Source organism: Pocillopora damicornis, chromosome 11 (genome assembly GCF_964200805.1).
Source record: "Pocillopora damicornis chromosome 11, jaPocDami1.2, whole genome shotgun sequence".
NCBI lineage: Eukaryota > Metazoa > Cnidaria > Anthozoa > Scleractinia > Pocilloporidae > Pocillopora > Pocillopora damicornis.
In genome coordinates, this window is record NC_142680.1 from 10,780,342 (window position 1) to 10,796,638 (window position 16,297).

General features: G+C 37.5%; 2 protein-coding genes and 1 pseudogene across 3 annotated transcripts; 2 read left to right on the top strand and 1 right to left on the bottom strand.

Moving 5' to 3' along the window:
* The first annotated feature begins 380 nt into the window (after positions 1-380).
* LOC149037464 (uncharacterized protein KIAA1958-like) lies at positions 381-3,813 on the top strand (annotated as a pseudogene).
* A 2,216-nt stretch (positions 3,814-6,029) lies between these two features.
* Positions 6,030-9,211, bottom strand: LOC149037465 (uncharacterized). The gene is made up of 2 exons (XM_089187746.1): positions 7,836-9,211; positions 6,030-7,188 (listed from the first exon to the last, which is right to left on the bottom strand). Exons 1-2 carry the CDS (start codon positions 9,039-9,041, stop codon positions 6,781-6,783), a joined length of 1,614 nt encoding a protein of 537 aa, XP_089043872.1. The 5' UTR covers positions 9,042-9,211; the 3' UTR covers positions 6,030-6,780.
* Positions 9,127-14,416, top strand: LOC149037466 (intraflagellar transport protein 25 homolog). Of its 2 annotated transcripts, XM_089187747.1 has the most exons (5): positions 9,127-9,339; positions 10,323-10,429; positions 11,792-11,860; positions 12,248-12,291; positions 12,558-14,416. In XM_089187747.1, the coding sequence occupies exons 1-5, from the start codon at positions 9,248-9,250 to the stop codon at positions 12,660-12,662; spliced, it is 417 nt and encodes a 138-aa protein (XP_089043873.1). In that variant the 5' UTR covers positions 9,127-9,247; the 3' UTR covers positions 12,663-14,416. The 2 variants fall into 2 exon arrangements, with proteins under 2 accessions (XP_089043873.1, XP_089043874.1); XM_089187748.1 differs by lacking the exon at positions 11,792-11,860 and having other exon boundaries at positions 9,202-9,339; positions 12,558-13,194.
* Positions 14,417-16,297: the final 1,881 nt, after the last annotated feature.

Here is a 16,297-nt window from a genome sequence, read left to right on the forward strand (position 1 = left end):
ATCGAGACAGACTTTGATGACAGTTTGGCGATTTTATATTTTCATTAATCAAGCAACGAACAACTAGAAAATGCGCAAAGTCTTAAAACACACGGAGAGAACTTTAGTTCTTAGACTTTATTCTATTCATTTTGAAATCAATGGTATTCCATGAATCTGATTGGCTCCCATTGGTACGATTTATTCACGAATCTTATCTTTTCTTGCATCTTTTACCCAACCAGTAAGGAAGCTTTACTAAAATACAACAATGAACAAATTTCAAGAAAATGAAAAACAACTTTTGTAACTTTCTCTAAACCAGCTCACTACTGGATCAACAAAACATTTGTACAGACTAAAGAATCCTGACTCTGAGAGACTCAATTTGCGATTTCAAAATGGATGTAATAAAGTGGTAATTGAACTTCCTATTGTGCAATTTGGTCTAAAATCATACTTGTGATTTCAAATCTGCGCACTCGTTTGATTTGAAGTCACGCATTATTCACGCGTTATTCAGACCAAATTTCACTCCTTTTAGCATTACTTATCACGGTTAGCAACCAAGGAAGTAAAATAATTACACTTACATTTGCTGTTATTCAGTTACTAAAGTCAGAAGTATAAACAATAGACTGTTCTTTTAAAGACATCGCACCTACCTCGCGATAGGCAATGATTTGAAATTTTCTTTAAGGTCGCATGAATACGCAACATCATTTTGCTTGTATCTTACTCACTTGATTTTACTAATTTGTCGTACGCAACAACTGACACCTGTTCACTCTCCCGCACGTGAGGTATTACGAATGAATGCTTATTTCATACATAGAGAGATTTTCACTACGAAATCTTTAGTCTCAAAACCCAGTTCATAGCTGTTTACAGCCAGTCAAATCAGAGAAACTAAAATTTCGCGCGTGGAGAAAACGTTTCGTCCAATCAAGAAGAACCCGTCAGAAGTACTGGGTTTTCGCGCCTTCGAATTCTCCTCTTCCTGCCCCGTCAGTTTACTCGTCGTTGGTTGTGTGAACATTTTGAAAGGGGTTTGGAGTTCTGTAGCCAAATTTATTTCCTAAAATTAGCTTTTTGAGACGGCTGAAACCTCAGGTTTACGATTTCCTGCGTTAGAAAAGCCCGTAAATTAGTTTATTCAGGAGCAGGAAAGTAAGAACACGCTATCAAAAACGCGGAGAGACATTGCCATTTTAATGGCGTTTTTGAAAGAAAAGAATGAGGAGAGAAAACTGGATGTCATTCCGTCAGAGCAGCTAAATGATTTCTTGAGTGAATTTATCATAACTTTCAAGAGAAAAGACAGAGACGAATTCGAGCCTTCAAGCCTCAGAGGATTTCTTTTCAGCTTCAGCAGTCAATTGAAAGTTTGTAAATATCCAAAGAACCGTGATAATGGGGGACCTTGATTTTGAACAAACTCGAAAAGCTTTGGAGGCTCAAAGCAGACAACTGGAAAAGGAAGGGAAGGGCAACAAGCCAAACGCAGCAGAGGCTTTGAAAGACGAAGAGGTCAACATTCTATACATGAAAAACCTGCTTGGAATCACGAGTGCTGAGGCTTTATTGAACACGCTGCGGTTTATGAACTCTGTTCATTTCGGGTTGAGAGGCTGCGACGAGCACCGACAAATGACTTGGGGAGATGTTCAACTTATCAGGAGATGTGGACAAAACCGAATATTTAGAATATTCTGAACGACAGACCAAATCACGAACTGGAGCGGAAACCCGAAATATCAGATCAGCCAAGCCTAAAGCTTTCGCTACTTAAGACGGGCGAGATGAGAGAAACCCCGTGTTTGTTTAGAAACTTTATCGCAAGAAAAGACTAAACTCAATGCTGACCACCGAGGCCCCTTTCTATCTTAGTTTCAACTATTCAAAGGACTCTAGTAGATGTTGGTTTAAGGCAAATGCAATGGGGGTAAACAAACTGAAATCGTTAATGAAAACTAAAGCAAACAAAGCTGGACTCGACAAGAAGCGACGGCTTACGAACCGCAGCGTAAGAAAAACGATAATACAAAAACTTAACGACAGCAATGTTCCCCCACTCACATCGTGAAGCTTTCAGGTCACCGTCATGAAAAAAGTGTAAACGACTACAGCTGTGTTTCTAAAGAGCAACAGAAGAATATGTCATTGATACTGAGCTCAAAGTCTTCAATATGCAATGCCGCGAGCAACGCAAACAACAATGCTTCACGCACTGTTGCAACCACCGCTTTGATGGCCGAAGCAGGGGCTTCGTTCATAAAAACCTCGATGTTTCCTTCTGCTTGTCCCTTCAGTGGAGCCGTATTCCATGGTGGACAATTCAACATAACTATAAACGCTGTGAACAAGTCACCAGACACTTGTGCAGGTGGTTAATTTTTAATGGAACGAAGCTACTAACGAATCAAACGAATTCTTGAATCGTCGGAGGATGACGGCAGCCCACAACTTCAATGAAAAACTTTACCACTAACTGCCTTTTTTTGAAAAATTATTAAAGTGATCGACTTAATCATGAATAAAGCTCGTTTGAAATTTTGTAGAGCTACTTGAGCTAATTTTCTTGCATTTAGAGCTACGTTTTTGCAAGTGAAAGCAGCGTATTCACTTTTATTTGAATGACTTGTGAGCTCATTTGAAAATAAAAGTGAAATAAAACAAACAAAAAAAAAGTGAAAATCTCAGTATGTATGTATAGATTACTTCGTGGGCACTTGTACAGCATTTTCGCACTTGATGGTTTGTATTAGAAATCTCACTCGTTCCATTTCTGATACATCACCAACTCATGCGAAAATACCGTATGCGTGCCCACGAAGTAATCTATATATATTGAGCATTGGGTGCTTCGGGTTAGATCCGACTCAGACTGGGTGCGAATCGGCTGAATTTGGGTACGGGCTGGTTACGAAATGATTAGGTACGAAACGACTGTGGGTACTAAACGACTGAATACCTTTTCCTTTGATCGCATAACCGGAGCTCACGATGAGTACTAACTCCAAATCACTGCTGCAGTGTTGGTCTAAATACGGAAACTGAAAAGAGCTAGGCAAATCGTAAATTGCAATAAATCACTTACAACCGGAAAACGCTGGTTTCCGTTACAAAACCTTGCATTGACAAAATCACAAAACCGAAATTTTCATACGGAATAATACATGGGCGCGCGTTGATATGCAATTTCTCTTCGTTTGTTCAACTCGATAGCTATCGAGTTGAACACGACAAGAATAATTCCGTATCTACAAGCAACCATGTATCATTCTGTTTATCATACAAACACAAAAGCCCCTAACTGACAAGAAAAGTCGTTTTCATTTACGAATGAAGGTAAAAGGATCGACAATCCCCGAATAAAAATCGTAAAGTGTGCTGGCACTAAGGCTTACGATGGAAAATGCCTAGAATCATTACGAAAACAACAATGGGCGTAATTTTCAATATACAAAATTCTCAGTTATTGACTTTGTCCTTACCAACAAAAGAAATCTTTTCAGGTACACAGCCAAAATAGAACTCTGGCAATTCTTTAAGTTGTCAATTTTCACTCTAAGCCACGAGAAATACCATGCCTAAATACTTAAATTGGTGACCCTCCATGGAAAAACGGACACTAACTCTTTTCCATTAAACGGTCTAGAAAAACGGTTTTAAACGAATACTAAACGGCTAACTCAAGCGTTTAAACGGTTTCCATAACCGCTTAAACGGGTGGCAAAAAATTTAAACGGTTGTCCAAAGTCCAAAAACGGATATCTTAGGCCTTCAAACGGTTAACCAAAAATAAAAACGGATAGCAAGAAACGTTAAACGGTTTACCAAAGTCCAAAAACGGATATCTTAGGCCTTCAAACGGTTAACCAAAAATAAAAACGGATAGCAAGAAACGTTAAACGGTTTACCAAAGTCCAAAAACGGATATCTTAGGCCTTCAAACGGTTAACCAAAAATAAAAACGGATAGCAAGAAACGTTAAACGGTTTACCAAAGTCCAAAAACGGATATCTTAGGCCTTCAAACGGTTAACCAAAAATAAAAACGGATAGCAAGAAACGTTAAACGGTTTACCAAAGTCCAAAAACGGATATCTTAGGCCTTCAAACGGTTAACCAAAAATAAAAACGGATAGCAAGAAACGTTAAACGGTTTACCAAAGTCCAAAAACGGATATCTTAGGCCTTCAAACGGTTAACCAAAAATAAAAACGGATAGCAAGAAACGTTAAACGGTTTACCAAAGTCCAAAAACGGATATCTTAGGCCTTCAAACGGTTAACCAAAAATAAAAACGGATAGCAAGAAACGTTAAACGGTTTACCAAAGTCCAAAAACGGATATCTTAGGCCTTCAAACGGTTAACCAAAAATAAAAACGGATAGCAAGAAACGTTAAACGGTTTACCAAAGTCCAAAAACGGATATCTTAGGCCTTCAAACGGTTAACCAAAAATAAAAACGGATAGCAAGAAACGTTAAACGGTTTACCAAAGTCCAAAAACGGATAGCTAAAACTGCTAAACGGTTGACCAAAAATAAAAAAGCGGTTAGCTCGAAAGGTTAAACGGTTGACCAAAAGTCTCAAAAAGTAGATAGCTTAAACCAAGAAACGGTTGACCAAAATCGATAAACGGAGGGTTAAAAATTAATGTTAAACGGTTGTGGTTGAGCCGGCGAGATCTTTTGCGGAAAAACTTTTCGGGCGATAACCGATAACTATTTGAGCATAATAATTTGAAAAATAATAACTAAGATACACTTGCGCATTTTATGAAATAAGCGCAATTTACCGAGAATAGTTTCGCGGCCAAATATCCTGATCGGCTATTACGAGAAACTCATAATCTCCTCCTTTGTTTATTCTTATTATTATTGAAAATGAACTTCATTTTTTTTTTTTTTTTAAAGTTTCACGAAAAAAATCTGCAGACGCAATGCCGCGACCTTGTCAGAAGCCGAGACGCTTCAGGGTCAAATAGCGCAATGAAGTTCCATTGCAAATAAAAGGTCCAATCGGTGTCACGCACCAAGCGGGGCCAATTGTCAATAAAACCAAGAAAGATGAATCAAGGTGATATAAACAGATAGAGAGTAGTCGATCTAGCAAAACCATTACACGAGAACCAAGACAGGGTTATCTCGATTTCACCAAATCTGTAATCAAGATCAGGCGCACTGTTCAAACAAGATCGATAGCAAGATCATGGTCAAATGAATGGCTTAATTGGCTGTCGATGCTCTACGTTTGTACAAACGGATATTTTAACTTAACTAGTTTGTCCAAGGATGTGACGGAAAAGATAAAACAAAAATAAATCTGCATTTCAAGAGCCGGCGAGTATCGAGCGAACGTAAGATTGATACTTCGAACTGCCAGTAACAGAATGATAAACAGTTAAAAGTTTTCCTTGGAACGTTAAACGGAAATAATTTTTTTAAAACGGATAAGGAAACTGTTTAAACGTTTTTGCTACAGCGTTAAACGGATGCAAATTTTTTAAACGGATGACCAAACCGCTTAAACGCTTTCATGAACCGTTTAAACGGATTTAAACGGATAGTAAACGGTTTCGCAGTTTAAACGGAAAAGCGTTAGTGTCCGTTTTCCCCATGGAGGATCACCCATTACCAAAGCCACTGAATACTTAACTTTCGTTTTTTCTTTTCGTGTTTTGATTTTCTTCCCCTTCTAAGCAAGTTTGAACGTTACTGTCTGTAAGCGATACGGATTTTTCGGTTTTTTAGCGGCCATAATCCGAGAAAAATTCCGACAAACAACAGTGAGGGCTTTGCCGTTCATTCATCAACATGACCGAGTGGCGCGAAAGGCGAGTGACGTGTAAGCAGCTGATTAGCGATATCACACACACCTGAAGAAAAACCGTATTTTTTTTTCACGTGTGTTGTTACGGCTTTTCTCAGGGATGAAAATCCCTGTGTAACACCGCAGTTTATAATAAAATTTATTGGCATGCAGTTCAAACGTCGCGATCCATATTCGAAGTGAGTACATTATGAGATAAACAACAATACTCAATAAGAGCAGCATATTTTAATACGAACAAAAAAATTGCATAATGCTGCAACCGGAACTATTTGATGAATGGAAATCTATTGGGGTGTCTACTTAAGCTGTGCCTAACAATGTTGATCTTGCTTTAAATTTGGCAAATGGCACTTCTTGTTATGGAACTAATAAATACAACTGTAACCTCGCCTTTTTTTTTCCTCCTTCACTTCAAAATGTTTCAGCTGAGTAATTGATTGGCCAAGTTGAGAAAAATTAAAAAGAGCTTTATTCTCATCTCGAGTTCCTTCCCTGTACATTCTAACTAGTATTGATAGTCTCCACACTGTTGCCCTTACATTTTCCTTGTTACTGACAAGGAGAATTGGTTTGACAATCAGGAACTACTTAAATTGGTGATTATTTCCTACATTCTGATAACCTTTACATTTGAATCAAGGTTGATACTGTAAGGAGAAATTAGAAGTAAATCACTCTTAGGGGTTAAAGGTTAAAGTTCATCTTTGAACACTTCCTGAAGGAAGTTTAATCTCTTTATAGCAGTTGAAAATCTTGCAAAAATATAAGAGTAGCTACAAACAAATGTTAAACTTTTGCTACATGAGAGAGCTCATACAACGTACTGTAAAACAAAAACTTGCAGATTAATATAACCAGTAGTTTACATGATGACATACATGTATTAAAACACAGCATTACCAGCAATACTTCAATTGTTCTATTCTTCAGTCAGGCTTGTTTCACATGAACTACTCGTTTAAGTTAAGTCAAAGTTTACAACATTAATTTCACCATTCCTGCAAAACTCAAATACCTCAATCAGTGGAATATTCTTCTCACAACAACGATATTGGTCGACAACTACCAACAGATTGTACCACTGGCTTGAAAAGCATCCTTCGTTGTAACTATCAGATGCTTGCTTGTCAGCAAATTCCTCTGATGACAAAGTTTCTATAAATTCAAGGACTTTCTCTTGTACTTGCCAGTCAAGGGTCGCTCCAAGAGCTGGCGAGATCAGTAACCAGGCAACAGGAGAGTGCTCCTTTAACACATTGTCATTGTCAACGTTGTGAGATGACATTGTCAGTTCTTGTTGAAAATGAACTATGAATTCCTTAAGGTCCAAATTCACTGCACTTGATGAAAGGGGGTACTTCTTGTCCTACATATATAAACAAATTCTCAGCACTGAATTAAAGTACTTTATGAAATTACAGCATTTCTAGCTTTAATATTATGGAAATTTTGATAAATATATGTTAACAACTTAGCTACAGTTACTGAGATATATCATCCAATTTCATAGGCCCACTGGGAACCATTGCAAGACAAGCTGACAAAAGATGTCTGGCTTTAGCTATGCTACTGCTAAACGTCCACAGCCACACACAAAGACGAAATACATGCACTTCCCCACAACCTTGACGACAAGTTCCAGACAATTTTATATCTGGACTGGTTGGAAAGCCTGATTGAGAACTCACTATGAACAAAAGGTTACTAATAGATTGCAGGACAAATCATCCTAGAACTGGACAAAACACAAAGTTACTAATGCTTAGACTACATGACAAATCTGCCAAATTTTTATGAGTCAATTTTCAAACATAGACACATTTTTGTAGAAGGCAGAATCATTCAACAAAACAGGCAGGAGTCCCCACACAACACTGACTGAACACTGACAAGAGACACTGACCATCATTTTAACTAGAAACCTGTTCTATATTTAACCTGAGTCTAGTACAACCAATTCATTTATGTTAGTTCATCAAAGCCACCAACCTTCTAGTTACTAGAATAAATTACCTTTAACTGATATTCAGATTCATCATGACAGCATCCCTTCAATCCATACACAGCTCCTGAGATATAATCATACATTCCTACCACCTCACTAGCAACCACTGACACTATTGTATCCTGGATGCCATACAGAATGGAAATCTTCCCACATAGATCAATATCACTGTGTTCAGCATTTTTTGAATGTTTCTCATCAGTGCAGAGCACAGACATCACTGTCTCCAAGTTCAGATTTAGGGTAAAAGTATTTGAAACTGGCCTTTGGCTGTAAATGCCATCCTTAACCAGAGTCAAAGGCTTTATTTGCAGCTCTGTCTCAAGCAATCTCTCTAAAAATTTCTTTTTGCCAACAAAATCACCCTCCTCAATGCTATATGCATGAGGTATGAGAGGTGCAGTCGAATCCTTGAGGTTTGAAATATTGTCACTGTTTAGACACCAATCGCCATTACAGACTAAATCGCTTTGCAAACTTTCTCTGCCATATATACCATTAACATCCACCTTGGTTTCCAACTCACTTAGTACATTGCAAGTTGGACTTAACTTTGATTCTCTGTCAAAATAATCTGAGACAATACAATGTTCAGACTCTGAAGATTTCATGTCACTATCCCAGTGGGATGCTCTTATCGATTTACTTAATTTGTTATTAACAAAAGTCTCATTGGAAACATTTGCTTCTTCACAGCTAAATTGCTGGAGGATACCTCTGTTTTGTGGTTCTGCTTTCACACAACAAACATTGTTTCGAGAAGAATCAGTACTTCTTGTAGAAGAGGTCTTGTTTAAAGATTGTGTTTTAACTAGTCTTGAAAGTTCAATATTTTCCGCACTCTGTCGCTCGTTTGCTTCTCGTGCTTTATGTTTTGAAGTTACGCGATGTAATTCAAATTCCGGAAGAACTGAAGAACATGATTGTTCAGGTGCTCTTCGCGATTCTATTCGTGAGTCTTCTCTTGATTCCAAATGATGAGCGGGTGGATAACATTCTCTTCTCGCACAATTCCACATGAAATTCCACGTCATGGTCCCAAGATGATGACATTGTGGAATAGAAGAAGGCCCGATTTGGGAAATATGGAAGGGCCGCAGTAGTTTCTTGGTTGCATCCCTGTCGACTGAACTGACCTCCTCGTTATAACCTTGACTATTACGCTTTACATCCAGGAATGCAGCAGAAAATTGTTTCGTATTTAGTGGAAACATTTCTTATCAATGCCAGCAACAATTTCTGCACGAAACGTCCGCCATCTTGAACATGAGTATGCTACTTGTCAGCAATTAAAACCAAGCTGCGCATATTCAGCATGGAGCTCGGCCCAGTATTCTCCGGGGCAATCGATTTTGAAATGTTTTGAACCCCTCACTTGCGAGATAGAGGGTTTTCCTCCTCAGAAAATAGCACTAAAAACATGTTTGACGTGGCTTTAAGTAGTGCTGGAGCAACTATTGCCCTTGCTACATCATTTGATGAAAATCATCCACCAGAAAATATCATTGATGGGTAAGTATTTTACGTTCGGTGAAGATGTTGCCAAACATTTCAAATTTCGAACAAGCAAAGTTAATTGAGGTTTTGATAAGGACAATTAAGATATTTCAAGACCACTTCCAATTTATCTGAAACCCAGTAATGCTATGCTTTTTAGAATTGCTAAACTGGTAGACCATGACCTAATCATTCTGCATGTACTATCGTGAACATTTTTACTGTAGTAGTTGTCATGGTAACCCGTGGCCCTCTTGAATGTGCATGATCTGTTTATTCTGAAAAAGCAAGATTTAAGAAAAGAAAGGTATGAAGAGTAACGCAATATTTGCAGATGCTTGCTTTTATCTGTACTTGGTAATGTCACACAAAAGTTGAAAACTATGTTAGCACTCTGCAAACTCAAACCCCAAAGGGAAACAGAAAATGCTTTAAGTTAGGTGATATTTAATGACAGGGTAAAAATTTCCACACAGCCCCATACTACATTATGCATTCAGTTCTTGAATAGAGAAAACAATGACTAAAACTATACACTGCCATTGAGAAAACAGATTTGTTTTACAACAGTATGGGGCTGTGTGGAAATTTTACCAATGACAGAAAAAGTTGGGGTCAAATCCAGGGAAAATTGGATCTTCTTTGAGTTAGTTTGGGTTTCAAGTTAGCTGGGTTTTACTTTATTATAGTACATTTCAGTAACAAGTAAATGGAAAACTCTAAGGCAAGGTTGATGAATGATACCTTTAAGATCATGAGCCGTCAATTGTTTATGGCTAAAAAGCTTGTTTAGAATCAACTCAAGTTCCCATCTAGAAGTCTTACAGCCAAAGTGAGAGGTCATGTGAAGCAGCTTAAATTATATATAGTCATGCTCTTGCATTTTCAAACAAGGGTCTTTGTAATCTGCGAGTCTCAAATTTTACCATCTGTAACTCCTATGGCTGCATCCTGATCAGCCAAAACAGAACTAATTGTCTTTTTATTTTGCTCCATAGAAGCCTTGATACTTTCTGGCCAACAACTGGAATGTTTCCTCAAGAATTCATCATCACCTTTAGTGCATTAATGAGCATTGGAAATATAAAATTCCTATCTTCAAATGGTGAGGATGATGGTGGAAGATCTTGAAATTGTGTTTAGTGTAATGTAACATGGGCATTATCAATTTAATGGTTTTTGAGTTTTTTTTTTTTCATAAATGAATAAATAACTCTATGTTAGTGAGTGGAATGGTATGTTTCTTGCACCAATCAGATCCCTGCATTAGGTATGTAATGTATCTCACATCAATCAGATTGCTGCATTGGGGTATATATCTTACACCAATCATATCACAACATTTTGATATCTTGTACCAATCATAGCTTTTCTTGCAAATGATGTCATGGAATTAGGGGGCTGTGCACAAATAATGACATTAATCAAATATTTTGGGCTCATTTGATAAGGGCAAAGGTTTGTGGCCTTCGTAAGATCCTCATCAAAAGGTCAAGACTTCTTGTGATACGAAAGGTTTCCATTTAACTTTTTGCATCATTTTTTAAAGTTAAAAGGTGTCTTTTCCGCTCCTTTACTTACAATGCACATGCCAAACACGCACCATGAAAACAACATCCAAAATCTAATCAGAACATGCCCAATCATTGCTCTACATGAACAGTAGGCAATGTTTCACGTGCTTGAATTGTACCACCCATCAAATTCCATTTTGCCACATTAGACTTTGCTCAATCTTGTGTCATTTCCATGTAAATAACCTGCATTTCGTTATTTATAGTAACAGCATTGTCCAACAGAGTTTCAGTTTGCTTTTTGCAGTAAAATTACATAGAATGATATTTTTACGGCAACTAACTTTAGACAAATAATTTTGATATTCTTTCTGGTAGTGGAACAGTAGAAAGCATAGTCCCTTTCGCAACCATTATTTGGTCTCTAGCCATGCAACGCGCTCTCTCTTCAATGAAGAATAGCTCGTATTGTGTGACGAAATCAAACAATGGGTGTTAAGGAGACAACAGTATAAGCATGGTACTGCTGCATTCTATTTTTGCTTAGAAGTATTATACCATAGAAACAACAGACCAAAAACTACCTGTGTGAGTTCAGGTAAATTAGATTATTTTTTTCTTTCTCTTATGGTGAAGTAATGAAATATTTTTTTGTTCTTTTGAAAGTTATGCTCTTTTCCTGTCACAAAAATGAAAACATTAGGTATGCAAAGTGTCCCATCTCAACCCACCCTGCCAAAAAAATAACTCTTGCATGCTATGTGTGTTTTATCACAGGGGCTACATCATTGTTTTTGTGCTACATTGTGAAAAATTAGACGTGATTTTTTTTTTTATTGTGATGTAAAAAATTGAGAAAAGTCTTCGTGAGGAGTCAGGTACATGTGGGTTACCAGCTCATTAGAGACCAGGAGCTTCAAGGTTTTGTAGCATATATGAATTTTTATTTGCAGTTAAAAGCCTCTGCATTGAGAAAAGCACAAAAACAGAACCAGTAGACTTTGAACCTCTTGTGGACAAAGGTAAAAAGAAGCCATAGATATGTTATAGAAAATGTTGTTGTTCATCCTGGTTAATTAGAGGTAAATGGTTTTTTTTTAAAAGCATTTGTCTCACAATGTAAAGTAAGGCTACCATTTATGATACAATTGATAGCCTGATTTTACTTTGAAAATTTAATTAGGAAAAAATGATGAACATGATAACAAAATAATTAAAACAAGTTTAAGCAAGGACATTCCGTCAAATAATCCTCTATTTTTGATCACTGACAGCACAGTACAATGCACATTGACATGGCCAAGGCATGACTTATTGCAGGGTGTGGTTGACTGTAGAATTTAAAACTGACAAATTCAACGAAACATACATGCAATTTATTAATAATGTGTAATTGTTATCTGTGACAGAGTATGAACATTTAGAGGGTCAGATGCAGAGAGATGAGATTAAGGTAAGTATTTAGAATTCAGCAAATTGAATCCTGCTTCAATGGTGTTTCAGGTCTAAAATATATGTATCTGGCTTTCTGAACCATGTGTGTGTTCTGATGGAAAGACATGCACTTTCAGTTGAATGCTGTGGGTTCCTCGGGGGGGGGGGGGGAAGACTTGTTGAAACTTAAAATTGATCAGTGTATAAAAGTACAAATATTCAGTCCTAACTGTGAATGTAGGGCTGTTACATTTTGATATTATTTGTATGTTTTTTCCTTTGTAGATTCCTGTTACATCAGCATGTCATCTGAGATTTCTTATCAAAAGTGGATTTGACCATTTTGTTTCCATTCATAATGTCAGTGTTGATGGCACAGCTGTGCACTGAACTTCAGTCTCCACATTCAGACAAGTTGTGAATAGAAGTAAATACATGTACATGAATGAAGCAAATAATTATAGTTATCTCTTAGCAGAAGGGTGTTGACTTCTGGTTACAGCTCTATATGGGTGTAATGTAAAACCTTGTGGTTTTTGTCACTGTCCTCTGGGAATACTTGGTTTAACACTAAGTATTAAGTGTAGGTCCCCTCTCAAACATCCCCCCCACTTGACAAAAATGAAAGTTTCTTCAGTTTTTTATTATTATCATTGTGAACTTTTAGTATGTTACATTTTCCCCATGTGTAGAGACATGATTAAGTTATTAGACAGTATTACTGTGACCTTCATCCTGACGATTCCTTGCAGCAATTCAGGTATTTAGAGGGTAAAAATAAAAGACCAAGAAAAAAAGGCGAAAAGAGAAAGCGAAATAATAAACCCTTTTCTTGGACAAAATAGTTGTAATAATTGTGTCCACTTTAGGGAAAAGGGAATACCTTTGTATATTTATTTATTATTAAAGAGAAGGTTGAAGCTAAGAGAATTGTCACTATGGGAAATAGACTATTAACAGTCCCGCAGCAATGGGCCAAACTCTGAAAGTCAGTTATTTTCTTGTTATCAAAGGAGTTGCTTAAAAGTTCCTCACTCTACCAGGAATGTAACAGCAAGTCTATTCGTCGTTCTAAAAGCACCGCGCGAAGTGCATTCCTCGTTCTAAAAGCTCCGCGCGAAGGGCACAATCAACAAGAGTTTCCTCGTTCTACAAAAAAAACACTTCACGAAGTGCTCAAAGAACAAAAATTTCCTCGTTCTAAAAGCACCGCGCTGGAGGGCCGGTAGGAATAAATTAATTTGATTCCAACCTTTTTTGGCGGCATTCGTAAAGAATTTAATTTTAAAAAGAAAATTTGTCACCTACAATTTGTTATAGATTAAAACTTCTATGCACATTTAAATAGTAATGGTGGATTTATTGGGATGGAAACGCAACTTTGTTTAAGGAAAAGGATGGACAGTTTTATTGTTATCAAATAACAACCAAAAGTAATGTGAACTCTGTTTCAATTGAACGCAAGACTAAAGAGCGGACTAAAACGACATACGTGTCGGAACATCGAATACACGCAACGTGAGCGGAGAAAAGGAAGAAAAAAGGAGTTTCAAAATTGTTGTCCAAGAATACCTTAGTCTTCCACCTTGAGGGTGCCTTGTGTACATAAAGATTGAAGTTCAGTGCCTTCAATAGCTTTTTGGCTACAAAGATTAACAACGAACAACGGCCATACCAAACAATCTTTTTAAGCGGCTGTGAGTATATGAAAGTCATATATTTGAACTGTGGATAAAGACGTGGATACGAAAGCGATCTTCGCAGTAAGGAACACTACTTAAGCAGTAGGGAAAAGAAGGCCTGAAAAAAATTCAAGCCTGTACGAGATTTGAACCCATGACCTTTGCGATACCGGTGCAGTGCCGGCGCAGTTCAAATATATGACTTTCGTACACCCACAGCCGTTTATTCACTACTTCACGGATTTATTTGAAACCAACACAGTGACCGGCTCCCAGTTCGCTTGTTAGCTCAGTTGGTAGAGCACTGCAGCGGTATCGCAAGTATCATCACGCTTTTTTACATTTGAAAGCATAAGTGTATTCTAATCATTACAATATAATGAAATCCCCATTTTAAGACACATGTAGTAATCATATGTACGAGAAAGATGGAAAATAAATATAACGTTATACTCCAGGAAAGTGTTCTTGTGTAGAATGAAGTTTCAAACTAATTTAAATTAAGTTAACTTAATGATTCAGATTTTGGTTAAGGAAATGTGTAGTGCCTATTTTCAAAGATGAAAAAGCAATGCCATTTACACATTTTAAAATAGAAAATGCCAGAAACTAAAGATGGAATATTAAAAAAAAACTGCTGAAATATGGCATACCTATTCACTGCGATTTTAATCATTAGCTGGCACACATAGATGTAAATGAGGCTTTGTAAAAAAACCTGGGCAATAAAATTAAAGATTCAGGAGAAGCATATGACATCAGTTAGTTTACTGGTCTCCTCACCTGAACTCAATCTGGAAAAAGAAATCTGCAACACTTCTTATCTTCTCACACTTAAATTATGACAAAATTTGATTATTTGCGCGCGGGTTAGATGGAAAATTCCAGTAATAGAATGGTTACATTAAGAGAAACCCATTACAATCAAATAAAGCAGAAGCATATTACCCACATTTCTATCCTTTTAAATAGAAAAAAATAGAAATTTTTTGTGCGATTACATCTGTAAACCGGTAACAGTCTACGGTAGCGAAGCAATTTTATTCTAACCTTCCCCCATAAAGGGTGCCTTGCGTATCAAATGCATCAATTCGGTACCTCCAGAGTCATAAGCCGGGTTTTTGGGGCTACAAAGTAATCAAATAATGAATGAGTTATGCCAGGCCATTTTATCGAGAATCAGCATTTAATTAAGTGTAGTTTCCTAAAATTGTATGGAAAGTTTAAAATATGCTTCATTTGTGCTACATATACGGATTTATTATTCTTAATTACTGATTAAATTCCGAGGGTGTAACTCAATTAATTCAAAGGAAAGTATCCAAGCAGATTACAGAGATGGTTCACGAATTGTAAACTAATAATGTATTAACAAAACTTTCCGAAATGTGCTTTAATGATAGTACCGATATAAAGTTATTGTTCCTAATCACTTACCAAATTCCGAGATTGTAACTCAATGAATTCAACAGAAAATATCCAGGACGCTTTCAGAGAGGGTGAAAAGCTGTATCCTGCCACCAAAGATACCCTTTGTTGGCCATACTAGTCGGCACAAGGAGTGTCCATAGACCTCGACAAGGTTTCAGTAGTGAATTCCTGGACACCACCGAGCCGTGTTTCCCAGCTGAATGTTTTTCTGAGAACGTTATGTTACTACAGAAAGTTCATACCAGATTTTGCTACACTTGAAACCCCTCTCTTCCAGCTTTAGAAGAAGGGACGTAATTTCCGTGGTCCACTGATTGTCAAAACTTTTTACGATACTCTGAAAAAAGTCCTCATCGAAAGTCCAGTACTAGCATTCCCAAGATGTGACCTTCCATTCATACCATTAACAGACCCTAGTACAACTTGTGTCGCTGCTGCGTTGTCTTAATTGCAAAAGGACGAGCAACGCCGAATTGCATATGCCGCTGAGGCTATGAGGAAGTCACAGGACAGAGTTTTGTAGTGGCGATGGTTTGATGAAAAGACAGTGCATGTGAGCCTACAGTTGAGGGTCTCACAGTATTTGAAGGGAGATCTGCTAAAGGAGCTAGATGACGAGTGCAGACACTTGTCAGTGCGTAAGATTAGGGACGCTTTTACTGGTCAGTATAGTTTGTACGAATGATGAACTGTACAACGTGTCACACAAGTGGCACCAGAATTGAGCCAATCCCTTGACCGAGGACAATCTGTCATGGACGGCTTTATATGCCGCTTTGGTTATCCTCGTCGAGTGCTTCGTGACGAAAGTCGAAATTTTAGTCTCGGAATTTCCGTTGGTTACGCAACTTGATTGAGCCCTGAACTACTTATCCGTGGTATGGTTGCCGATGTTATTGCCAAGATTGCAGA